General features: G+C 42.8%; 1 protein-coding gene across 15 annotated transcripts in view; it reads left to right on the top strand.

The window, feature by feature from the left end:
- The first annotated feature begins 4,327 nt into the window (after positions 1-4,327).
- PCNT (pericentrin) overlaps positions 4,328-13,102 on the top strand; it is a 91,693-nt gene continuing 82,918 nt past the window's right edge. For 14 of the 15 annotated variants that reach the window (XM_056348182.1, XM_056348181.1, XM_056348180.1 and 11 more), the window contains exons 1-3: positions 4,328-4,502; positions 10,201-10,428; positions 12,422-12,472. In XM_056348182.1, the coding sequence (XP_056204157.1) occupies positions 4,449-4,502; positions 10,201-10,428; positions 12,422-12,472 (333 nt within the window). In that variant the 5' untranslated portion in view covers positions 4,328-4,448. Of the gene's footprint in view, positions 4,503-10,200; positions 10,429-12,421; positions 12,473-13,102 lie in introns of those variants that run through there. The other variant, XM_056348179.1, reaches the window with a different exon arrangement.

Below are 13,102 nucleotides of genomic sequence, written 5' to 3'. Positions count from 1 at the left end.
CTAGAGTCCTGAAAAGTTAATTGGAAATCTTCTCACTTGTTACATGAAATTTATATGACTGCTATCCATGCAGAACCATTTAGGTAACATTTTCTCATTCAGGAATCCATTCAATTTGTCCTCAAATAGCAGATTCTCCTTAGCCACTGATCTCATAACTCAGCTGGGAGGGTGTAACGCAAGAGCCCACACTGACTGCTCTCACCCCCACCTCCAGGCCTCTGCCATCGGTTGCTCCCAGAAGGTGCCGCATCAGCTGCACCTTTGATCACACCGTGGCTGTACGTGTTTGTACAGCCTTCGTGTTTATTATCCGAGTTGCTCCTCTCTGTACCTTTCTAGTTTCATAAACCCTTTTGCAACGGGGTGACCGGGGTTGTGGGCAGCACTGGGGCAGTGATGTAGCAAAGCAAGCTGTGTTGGCTTCTCCAGACAGCAAGCGACATAGCAGTGCTGCGGTAGACTTTCCGACTGCTGATGAGTATTATACTGGTTTAACACAGTACCCCCTAGAAGTTAAATTACTAGAGCCTTCATTGCAATAGGAATCAAAATTTACAAGAAAGGTTGACAAAAAGAACCCCGTAAGAAGTATTCCGTTAAAAATACAGTGCCAGTGTTAAGCAACTGAGTTGACTGTAGAGGAAAGGAAGAGAGAGAAACTTCTGCTTGATGTAACAGGTATCCTAGAGAAAGTCCAGTTCTAGGTATAAAAACTCTTTCCAGCAAATCTGCTAAGGGATCCTTCCTTCCCCACACTTACAGATGGCCTGGTCACAGGGGCATCCCTACTCTAGGGACACCTTACAACCTGCTCGTTAATGACTTGCCAGAAAGCCGCCAGCTGGACACAAGTGGATCTTGCTGAAAGTAATCTACGTTACATTGAAGCACACACTAGGGATCATGCATGAACATGGTGATGCGAAAGAGCAAAACCAGACAAATTTAATTCTGCAAAGGATTAACAGAAGCGTTATGTGCACCTCACAGGAGCCAATTATTCTGCTCTATTTAGCAGCTGAAGTCAGAGTTTAATTTTAGACACGGTGGTTTAAGAGAGAAAGGAAGTCCAGGAAAAAAAAAAGATAATAACGGTGTATTTACAAAATTTACGTTCTGAGGAAGACTTGGAAGACCTGACTTTTCTCACCATTAGCAGTAATGGTGAGAAGGGGAAAGGCTAGCAATATTTAAATAAATGAAAGGATATAATCAAGAACAGGGTGTTTTTTTTCTGACTGGAAAGGCTAGGCAAGAAGCATTTGGCTTAGTGAGGGAGAGGAAAGCCTGATAACAACTATTTTTACTTCACGGATGTTGTTTAAAACAATATAGAAAAACAAACATGGTGAATGTTGTAGGACTATTAGACCACTCCTCAGATAAAAGAATGGGTTAGATAACCTGGTGAGGTCTACATTTCTAGGTTGTCTTTTTTTGATGGATTTTGATACTTTTGATACTTTGTGCCTTTAATTTTAATTAGTATGATTTCTAAAACATGAGATAAAAAGAACCAAACAAACTGACACACCTGGAAATATCCAGAGATGATAAACTTCCATGCTCTGATTCCTCAGAGAAGGGTCTCTTATTGTTTCAGTCTTACAAGAATATTTTAATTTTTTAAAAGACAATTAAAAGAATTAAAAGAGAAACTCACACACAAATCATCAGTGGAGAAGTACGTATAATTTCCTTTCAATCAACTGTCTGCTTCTGCCAATTGTAATGTGGCAAATTAACAGTTGAGAGCTCTTGTTAGGTTGCTTGGTGGTTACAGGTATCATAAAAATATCCTGTCTGCATTTGAAGCTAAACACATGAATAAAATATATTTTATAATTAAGAATTATTTCACACCACTGTCATATAACAACATGCAATGTTGGTTTTTACTGTTATATCTGAAAATGGTTTGGACCAAATTATAATTAAGACTTTTTACTTAAGAGTAAGTACACTATACTAATCATATACTGTACTTAAGATTATTGTCTTCCTATATGACAATTGCAAACCCCTAGCCTCTGCAAATGCTGCTCATTTATTTGCAGATATGTTGCAGCAGCACCCAGAGTTCTCAGTAAGGTTTTGATTCCAGCCTTGGTGCTGCTGCTAATTTAGTCAAGGTACAAAATGGCAGCTACAGCTTTTGCGTCAGGTAGGATTGACCCCAGCAAAACCAGGAGTGGTGGCCCCACCACCCTGTCTGGTTGGCTTCAGCTCCCTCCCCACAAAGCTGCACTGACTGTGCAGAACCTGAGTCCAGCTGCCAGCAGAACAACGTGGGTAGCACGCAAACAGTGTTGCTGGTGCTGCCAGCTAGCTGCCGTGTTGCCGGAGACAGGTCCCTTTGCAATATTTCCAGATGAGTAAATTTAGTTAGATCAGCACCAGAAATCCTGATGTTTTAACAGACAGGGATAGTAGCAAATAAAATGCATGAGGTGATTATTAAAAAAAAAAAAAGAGAGAGAGACAATTACCAATAAAACAAAATCCATTAAACCCAAACCCCCATGACTTATTGATTTTACATTTTCAGCTAGAGCAAGAAGTCAAAGCAGTAATTTATTTTAAACCAAATTTAATTGACATATCTGTTTTAAAAAATTGTCATTATAAATGCCATGATGTATTATCTTCTTTGTTTTAAGAAACTTTGTTCTGAGCTTACCAGTTTCCTTTTGCTTTTCGGATGGTGCCAATTACACAAGCTTTTGCACTAAAAAATCTCATAATTCAGCCTTTAGCCCTCAGCATTGACTGGGGGTACTCAGAATCCTGGTTTTGGGGTGAGAGGATGTCGGCCGTCCCACAAAACCAAATAAAAAACCCTCGAGGGCTGACAAAGCAGGAGGTGACCAGAATTAGCCTCGGGAGCCTGTCCTCGCTGTCAGATCTAGCATCCCTGCACGGTTTGCTTACTGAAACTTCAACTCTTCCTTAGAAGAGCAGAATTGGTGGTGAAGAAAAGCCAACACATACAGTCCCCCAGCAAGCTCTGCAGGTTGTTCAAAACTTAACCTTTACCTTGGCTCTGGACACAGACAGCTTTTCTAAAGTGTAGAGGAAGCCTTGCCAGCCCTGCTCGGCTCCTAGCATCCTCAGCTTTCTCTTTGGAGCACTGAGCACTCGCACTGCTCCAGTCCTTTTGTTGTCTATGCTGAAATATTTACGTAGAGATAACACAGGAGACCAGGAGATTGGTACAAAGCGGTTTATTACATGAACGTGTCCGTGTTTCTTCCCACATACGTTTTGGATGGTGGTTGACATTGGCATAGGAAGCCCAGACAGAGCAGACACAGCCCACAGGAGCAGCTAGGTCCAGCTCACAACCTGGACAATACAATGTCCGAATTTGAGGCAAAAGCCTATACAGAGAAGAGCCCAGCTTAAGGACCAAACGCACAGAAGGGTCCAGGGGTGGAAAAAGAGCTGTCAGATCACAAGGACACTCGTGTTTCCATGTTTACCTGGAAGAAAAAGCCGGTGTTCTACAAGAGGTTACCTCTGAACCGGAGCTGAGGAGCAGATTTGATTAAAGCGAGTTCAGTATGATCTAATCACTTCAAGGGACAAAGGAGCCACCAGTTTTGTAGATGACTGTGAGGTGAATTATTCACACAATGAACGAGAAAGCCCCTGATTTCTCCCTGTGCGTGCTGGGAAGGGTAACTACACAGAAGTTCATGATCAGGCTGGATGGCACAACCCCCCTGCGCCAACACCTTCATCTGTCTCCAACGGGGCGAGGGACCGCTCACGGCCGAGCCGGAGCGGCAGGCGGAAGCACACAGCTTCCACAGGGCCGACCTCGACCCGAGCACCAGCCCCGGCGCGGGCAAAGGGAGCGGGGGGGCCCGGCCCGCCTCTCCTCTCGGCTCGGCTCCGACCCGCTCGGCTTTCCCGCGGCGGCCGTCCCCCTCTCCCCATTGGCTGCCTCCCGACGCTGGGCGGGGCCGTGGCTGGCGGCCTGTTTGAAACTGGCCAACCAGCGCGGCCCGGGCTGGCACGGCTGCCTCTCCCATTGGTGGCTGCTGTGGAGGGGGCAGGCAGTGGCGGCCGCGGGAGCAAGGGCAGAAAGCGCGCGGCGGCTTGCGCTGTCTATCCCAGGAGTCAGTTAGCGTGAGTGGGCGGGGCTAAGGTAACGATCGCTCTCGCCATTGGCTGGCGAATCTCCCGGGGACAGCGATTGGCACCAATTGCCGGAGATCTTCCTCCCTTGCCGGGGAAGTTGGGCCAGCCCCCGCTCTCCTACTGGCCAGCGCCGGCCGCCGCCGCCTCGCGGTTGGCGGTGGAGCTGAAGCGGGCGGGGAGAAGGCGCTGAGGCGGCCATGACCGAAAGTTGGTGGCCCCCTCAGGTGTGACATTTGGAGCGGTGAGGGGCGCGGGCCGCGCCCGGCCGCTGCCTCGGGGCCTCCGGCTTTGCCCGCCGCATGGAGGCGCAGGAGGATTCGCGGAGGCGGAAACTGGAGGCCGGCAGGGCCAAGGTGAGGGGGCAGGGGTCCCGGCTGGCGGGGGGCCGCGCCCGCCGCGGCCTGGCCCGCAGTGCCCCGGGCCTGGCGGCGGGGGTGGCTCCCGGAGCCACCTGCGGCATCGCCTCAGCCCGCCCCGAGCCTCTCCCCCGCGGCGGGGTGCCCCTCGGTGCGTGGCGGGGCTGTGTCGGGGCGAGAGGGGTTTGCCTGGGCAGCGTGGCTCTGCCAGAAATAAATGTGCCCGGCGGTGCTCCCTGGGTGCAGGTTGCCTGGAAAATTTCCCGAGTTACTACAGAGGTGTATAAAACGTTATCTTCAGTGAGTAAGGAGCAGTTTAAAAGTAGTGTTTATATCTTCCCTGAGGGTCAGGGTTTGTTTTGTTTTGATTTTCTTCCCAACTTTGCCAGGGATTCCACTCAGTTATTTGTGGACATGCTATATATCCAGGTGAGAATCTGCAAGAATAGGTGTTGCACGTTTTATTACTGAAATGACTAGTCCGTTTGCCCTTCCATCTGCAGGTGGGTCATTGGGGAAGTGGGTTGGGTTGGTTGGTTTGCAGTCATGCTGTTGGCAAACACTTTGGACGCTTTAAGCAGTTACATGTCTTCAGTTAGGTGTGGTTTGGTAGGACTATGCAGACAGCTCATATGATGCCACTGATACATAAAAGTAACATTCATTTTGTAATTATTGTCTGTAACTATGTGATTAACACTTGGTATGTATTAACCCTCTTAAATAAACTTCTGCTTTGTTTTTGTAATGATGATCAAGAAGCTGGTTGGAAATGCTTGATCACTTTTCTTTTAATTCTGCACTTCTGTTGTTTTTTGAGCTGTTACTGTCATATTTCCCTTCTGGGAATCTACTGCTGAATGAGACATGCCAGTCTTCAGCTACAGCTTTTCCCTGTTCTCACTGTCCTTGCAGGATTGAAATGGGGGAATGTAGTTAGAAGGGGATAGATGAGGATGCACAGGCTGTCAGGAGGGTTAGACAGATTGGATCTTTCCATGATGTGCTATAGCTTCTTCATGCCTGGTATCACTCGTGATTCTCCCACAGGCATAGGGGCATGACCCTTTCTGCAGGGGACCTGTCTGGAAATGTAGCTGGTGGGGTCAGAGGTGGCTTGGAGCTACGCTGTCTGCCTCAGATCTTTTCATCAGTCTTCTGTGTTTCTGTTTCAGCTCCCTCCCAGTGCTGTGCAGAAGGCAATTAAAGAGACTGTTACCCGGAGGGGAGCAGGGCTGGAGCTGTGCTGAAGCAGCTTGATGGTGCGCAGTACAGCTTGTCCCACCCAGATGCTGTTGTGGTTGCCATACTCCCCACTCAGCAGCTCCTCTTCCACTTGCTTTCACAGCCTTGTTATGTGTTGTGTGGACATTATCCCCTGTTGGAGAATGATTGTATGATTAGTTTTTGAATTAATATCGAGAGAGGAAACTTTGAGAAACAGGAGTTCTTCAGGCTGAAGTTCTTCATGGCAAGGCTTATGTTAGCATTTCTTTTGTAACCTGTCTCTAAGTGCAGGATCTGTTTATGGTTAGAAAAATGTGATAGACTTGTCTTGGATAAGTTATTAGTTCCCACCTGTTGTACAGCTGTTGTTTGCCATTTAAAAAAAAAAAGTAGGGACTTGCATTATGTTTCAAGTTATGTGTGCGGAGCCAATGTTGCATTTATTTATTTATTTATTTTAGATATGTGCTAAATATCTCTCATTCCACCACTTAAAAAAATTGTTAGCAGCCCTGTCAATTTTGCTATTGCATAGTAGCACGTACCTGGTACAGAGAGGAAAGAGTTTAGAAAGGCAGAGACAGATGTAGTGCTTCCTCTGCTTATTAAAATGTCACAGAGATCTGTTACGTAGCTAGGAGATTGTGGACACCAACTTTCAAAAAACACCTGAACAAATGATGGCAGCAATATCTACTGCAGCTTACTAGACACAAAGATAGTATGTTAGGGTTGGGAAGGCAAACACTTGAGCTGTACGTTCCTTAGTATGTTCATACCTGATTTCTACCATGTATGGCTGTATGCTTGCCCTGTTTTTGTATCTTATATGTATACACCTGAATTTGTACAGCTAACTTATGGAACAAATGTATATTGGGCTAATTAGTAGGGAAATGTTTTTCTGTTATTTTCCTTTTATTTTTTCTTGTTTTCTTTGTGCTGCCCTCCTCATGAATATGAATATAATTTTGAAAGGGATAAATGACCATGAGCAGGTACAGTGTTTCCTTCCTGGAGTACAGACCTCCAGAAGCTTAAGGTGATCCTGCCTCCGAAGTGTTTGGTGTTTGTCCAGATCAGCTTCCTGAATCATCTCACTGCATCACTGCGAGGGTGCTCATGATGGCAGGGGACAGGAGTGTAAGGCTAGTTGTGTGTTGCGGTCTTCTGCTGTAGCAACCTGCAGTCTGGTACTGCTTGAATCTGGAAGTGTGAACTGCTCTGGTTTTTTTGCCTCATCACCCTCACTCCCACCCCGCGACCCCCCAAATAATTATTTTTGTCTTTGGCATCCTTAGATTTTAGTTTGCTAAATAATCATTTGGGAAAGGAATACAATATGAATGTTTTCCTCTTTAAACCAGTGCTTGCATATTCTTTTTCATACAGGAATAAACCCTCCATTATTGAAATGCCCTTAAGTTATCACCAAATAGTAATAATTTCAACTGTTGTATTAATTGGAAATTACCATGATGTGGCAGCTAAATACTGACTGTATCAGGTACTTGAGATTTCAATTTTAATAAGTGCAATACTGATAGTCAAGGTAGTAATTGAGAAACAACAAACCTCAAGTCTTCAGTGCTGCTGTTTTCTTCATGTTTCTTTCCACCTTCTGTTAGCCATTATGTGTGTTGGTAAGCAGTGCCTCTAGTTGCAGACCTGTATGTGCCATACCTCATGTGTGAGAAAGTTTTTGCTGTTCCTGCATTTTGCACAGTAGAAGCTTGAAAAGAAATGTGTGTTTTCCAGGAAGTTTTCCTGCTTCATCAGTTTGAGGAAGCTCTAGAAAATATTTCTGGGTTTTGTTTAAGAGCAGTTGTTGCTTATGTTTACCGTATCTAAGAGGTGGACTAAGGTTTATTTGAACAACCTGTTTCTATTTGTCGCTAATGTAGTTTTCCGCTCTGTTCCGTTTTCTGTGTGTAATCTTTTGGTACTAATTTCTGAAGCATGTAAAGCAGTAAGTCAAGGAGTAAATTATGTGTGAGGTAGGCTCGGGAGAGCTGAACAGTGCTGCCTGTGCTGTAGTTTTCCTGTCTTCTGACCCATGCTGCTGGTGCTGGGCAGCTTGCAGTGATGCAGTGGAAGGATGTCAGCGCAGCACTTAATTGGGGACAGGGATGACATGCGGACCACACGACACAAAACCTGGCAGGCTTGTTCTTCTAGTAGTGGGATGTTTCTGTGGTGCTGGCCATACCAATTCAGAGGTGCCTGGCAGTTGCTACTGTTAGCTGGCTGGTCCTGGTGAAATGGAGTTGCAGTATATGGGTACTTGCAGAAAGGCCGGGTGTTCTCCTGTTACGGAATGCTGCTTTGGATGCTGTGTTGATTGGTGCTATTGGTGTTCCTGTGGCATCCTAAATCTTGGCTAATGGTGAAGCTTTCCTGTTTGCACATGCTGCTAGAGAGCACACTGAGAATCTGATCCTTCAAAAGGGGCATGACGGGATCTCACTGGGAATGGGGAGAGTCAGTGTTATATTCTTCCTTCATATTCACACACTGTTTCATAGTGGATAACTGTCTGTGAATTTCATGATACTGTTATAATGGCACTGAAATTTATGTAGCTGGTTAAAGGCTTTGGAAACCTGATACTGCCATAAACAGAACTTTTCCCCATCCAGTGATTCCATAAATCTGGAATGTGTTTGACTCCAGACACGTTCATGGACCAGCAAGTCTAGTAGTTCCATAAAATTTTGGAGTAGTTGGATGTTTTTGCATAATGTGTATTATGGTTTCATATGTTTCATGCATATGAGTGGGACAAAAAAAGTTGTTTTTTCTTTGAGCTGTACATTTAAAACTTTATACTCATTTAGATGTCCAGTCATGGTAAGTCTTGGCATTTTAATGTCAAATACTTGGTCTCCCTTCGTGAAATCATTAACTGCTCTCTGATGGCCACTCTCTCTGCCTTAACTTTTTTACTTTTCTGATTGTTTTACTCCTGTTTTCCCTTTTTTTCCTGCTTTAGCAGCTTCCTCTACTTTCAATTTTTCTGCAGGTTTCCTCCTGTTCCTTTCCCCCATGTTATTAGGTTAATTAGTGCAATAGCTATTTTTGACATATATTGCCATCAGTAAGTGCTAGAGTTAACACCTGATTTCAAAGAATAGTGTTTGTGTCTCACTACAGCTTTATTTACTGGTCTGTTCATTTTGCTTCTTACGAAAGGCAACAAGGCACCTGGCAATCTCTGTTTAATCTGCATTCAGTATTAATAACTATGGAAACTACAGAAGCTAATCTTAAAAATAAGCTATTTGTACATAAACATTTTAACGTCTGGCAAGAAACTGATGTCTTTCTGCAAATACACCTTTTAAACACCCTGCTTAGTGTATCAGATGTGTAGCTGTGCATCTGTTGAGTAGCTAAGCTGTCAAGTGGGAGTTGCTATAATGGCATCGATGTGAGGGGAAAGGACTGAACTAAATCAGTTTCACAAGTTGAATGAAAAGAAACAGACAAGATTTTTCTGCAAGGTGGCTGTTTTACAGGAAAACCAAACTGTCAAGTAGTGGATTTTCATATGTATTGCAGGTAGAACTTGGCAATTATGTTTACATCCTGTCATCATTTGATTATTTTGTCTTGTCGCAAGGATGTATTAGCAGTGCAGTTGATAACCTATGGTTGTAACCTTGGAGAAGGCTTTTTCCTTATGAGAAGGATGTCTGGATTTGTGCTGTGAGGGAGATGTATTGTGTTTAGGCAGCACTTCCAACTAACTAGAGTTGAAAAGACGATAATCCTTTTTAAGCTGTTTAAGGTGCTAAGGAAAGTTGGGTAACAAATTCTATCAGTGACATTCTTTACAAGTCCCTGGTGCTTCATAGAGCTGTGATAGTCTGATAAAGTAGAGCATCTGATTCTTCAACAGAAGAAATTAAAATGACCTGGCTTAATTAATTTCTATTTATGTACTGTAGACTGCTTTCCGGCTAGGAAGTTTTGCTGTATTCTCTTAAGGGGGTGGCAGGGAAGGAGCGTGAGGATTCACTTCCGTTAATTTTAATCTTAAAGCTTACGCTGGCAACGATCTGTTTAGATAAATTTGTAGGGGGTTGTTGGTTTTGCCGGTCTTGCGGAAAGACTGCTCAATTATTATTTTTCCTAATGATTCTAGTATATTAACAACTCATTCCTTTATTAATCTGTCTTGCTGTAATTCTGGATTGTCATTGACATACAAAGTTGCATTGAGTAAAATTTGATTCTCTTATTGAAATGAGCCTTTAGTACTGGTGTGAGATTTCTTGCTTAATTGCACAGTTATCCAGTATGTTCTGAATGTGTAGAAAGTAGGGAAGATAAAGCAGTTTTTCTGCAGATGTATATATTTTATCAAGATAGGATCTTCGTCACCCATGGGTGGGTTAATCTTGTGGTCCTGCTACCTTTTTCTCACTTACCTCTCCCTCTACCTCTTCCAATCTTTTCTGTACAGTTTGCTTACTTCAGACAACGAAAAACAAAAAGTGACATCACGCAGTCGCAGAAAAAGACGGCGAAGAGGAAGGGCTCGTCTGTCCACGCGCATGACGTTCCGAAGGAAGAGTACGCACTAGCAGCCCAAGATGTTGGTAAGGGTATAGAGGGTAAGGCTGAAGACACCAACCTGCTAGAGAGTAAGGCTGAAGACGCCAACCTGCTAGAGGCAACAACAGAGACGGAGGTAAATCTGAGTATTTCTCGTGTTTCACTTTGCTCCATCTGCAAATAACAGGTGTTCCAGATGACTGTTTTGCTTAGTTGGGTATTGGTGCTCTGACACTGTCAGCTAGCTGCCCTTGAGAAGTAAGTAAACTGATGTCTTTTCGTTTGTAATAATTAACTCTCTTACAAAGGGATACCGGATGCTAAAAAACCCCAAAACATTATATGGACTGGAGAGCTGGTATTGTCAAGGAGCTGTCTTCCGTTAGCCTGCTGAATTGAGGTCTTTCACCTTTTACTGCCATGAACTTCTCTTTGGGCGGACTTAAGGTTATGTGGCTGTGACTCTGGCAAATCCAGACTGAGAGGTGTAGTAGATGAGCAGAACTGCTGGGACCTTATAATGCACAGCATTAGTTTGGTTCTGTATCACTTTGCTGGCTCAAATATACTTTTTTTCTGAAAAATTATGACTTGTTCCAGCATGCTTTTAGTAGCCATTGTAAAGCCAGCATAGATGTTACATTGTCTGACATATTTATTTAACATGTAACTCTGCTTTTGCCTGATGTATTTCAGTGTGTTTGTACTGGTGACCCTCTAAAGGTAGTTATGTCAATAAATACAGAAACATAGCTTTTCATACAGCTTGAGGTTACTAGACATAAGCTGATAGATGTACTAGTCTACCTGAATAAAGCTGTCGCTTTCTTGCATCAGCTCACAAGCAAGATTCTTATTTTTAATTAGCTGTGGATTAAGCAGTCACGTAACGCTTTCTTTCCTTCTGTCTTGTAATAAAAATGTGCAAAATGTAGTTTTAAGCAATTTTTTTTTAATAGGGATCCAGCTTACTTCAGAAGTGGTTGGCTAATGCTTTTACAGCTTTCAGAAGCTACAAGGCAATTCTCTGGTGACAACAAACTGTATCTGTCTTGGTCTGAGTTTCTTTAAAAAGTATTTCTCAGTGCATTTCAGCGTGCTGTCTATGCAGAGATTTGTGAGTTTTGGGGAGGTGGTGCCTTCTGCATAAAAAGCATCTCTCCAGCTGTTGGTGTGTTTTGACAACATACAACAATAGCATCAAACTAGTGTATTTGCAAGCCTGCCATAACAGAGGACACTGTTTACATGTTTATCCTCCTTTCTGTTGTAAGGGTATCCCTAGTGTTTTCAGGATATCCTGAACGTAACATTAGCGTTGCAGAAGATTTTATGAAGCTACTTGCTATGCTGTCTGCACAAAGAAAAAAGCATACAGTATTTTGTCACTCAACCAGGGCAGTCCTTACTACGTTCACATCAACTTAACTTAAAAAAGAAGCAAAAATCACTTATTGCTTCCAAACAGCTTTTGTCAAAATAGCTGGGTTTATAAGCAAATGGAATTGCTTTCTAGGTTATGTGAAGAGGGCGCCTCTAGGGAGACAGTAATTGTTGGAAACTACTTTGTGCAGATTCAACAGTGCAGGGAGGGCTATGGGCTCCCTTTTCTAAATGGTGCTACAGTCGTCTTTGTCTTGTGAATTTAGTGAGATGTAAATGTCTTCCAAGATATCAAGCTACATTAAGTATATGCATCAGAAAATAGTACTGCTTTTGCAATTACCTGAACAATTTTAGCATGGTTGTTAAATAATCTCCTGTCAGTTAGTTTACCAATATTTACTAATATTGAGTAGCAGATTAAAGAATGCTCAACTATATTTGCAGGCCGCTAAATCAGAAGATAAAACATTGAATCTCAGTGATGAAGCTTAGCCCTAAAGTTTTAAGTAGACATTCATAATAATTTTAATTTTTTTTTTTTTTGCATTTATTTCATTCATTTGACCATGGATGACCAACTGAGGTTAGCATTAAACTCTGTTTCACTCTCGCACTGGCATGTTGTCTCACAACTTGGACCTTTCTGGCTCATCTGCTTAGAGTGCTTCCAAAATAATTCTGCTTTTCCTTATGCACCTTTAAAATGCCTTGATTTAGTGTTTGTTTTATTTGATTATTACCAGGGGAGTGCTGACTTGTCCAACTGGGATGTACTGAATGATCATGCAGCTGAAGTAAGTGTGAAAGAATGTATCTTTATTAAAAGATGCTGATATATATAATGTGAAAGAAGAGTGTGGTAATTGGTTACTGAAATGATTAGTTTTTGAGCATTGTTATCAAATGTAGTAAAACTGATGTGATTTCACTATTTTACAGTCTAAACCAGGTACTTATTTGTACGTTCACATACTGACTGTGAAATTGGCTGCTAAGTTTTAGTGAAATCATGGAACTTGTCCAGAGACATTTAATGATGTTTTTAGTAGAAAAATAGGGTTGTTCTTTGTTTCATACATTGAAACCCAAAAAGATTTAAAATAAAATACAAGATACTGTCTCCTCTGTGAGAACTGTAACAATATTGCTCCTAAGAAACCACAGGACTGATTGAAGCAGCTTCTGTCGTTGTACTTGTCTTTTTCTTTTGCTGTTAAAGGCCGTAGACACTCAGAGTATGTTGAAAACTTATTTGCAATAGCTGCTTACACTTGAATTTAATTTTAAGTCAAGAACTTTACATTATTGTTTTTCCTGTGGATGGACTGTTCTCCAATCAGCACAGATGGATGTAAAAACTTTGTTTAATTTTGGTAGTATTCCCCCAACTTGTAAGTTGGAATGTATTTTGAATTCCAGCACAT

This window comes from Falco biarmicus, chromosome 8, assembly GCF_023638135.1.
Source record: "Falco biarmicus isolate bFalBia1 chromosome 8, bFalBia1.pri, whole genome shotgun sequence".
NCBI classification, from domain to species: domain Eukaryota; kingdom Metazoa; phylum Chordata; class Aves; order Falconiformes; family Falconidae; genus Falco; species Falco biarmicus.
This window is presented reverse-complemented; position numbering and strand designations above follow the sequence as displayed.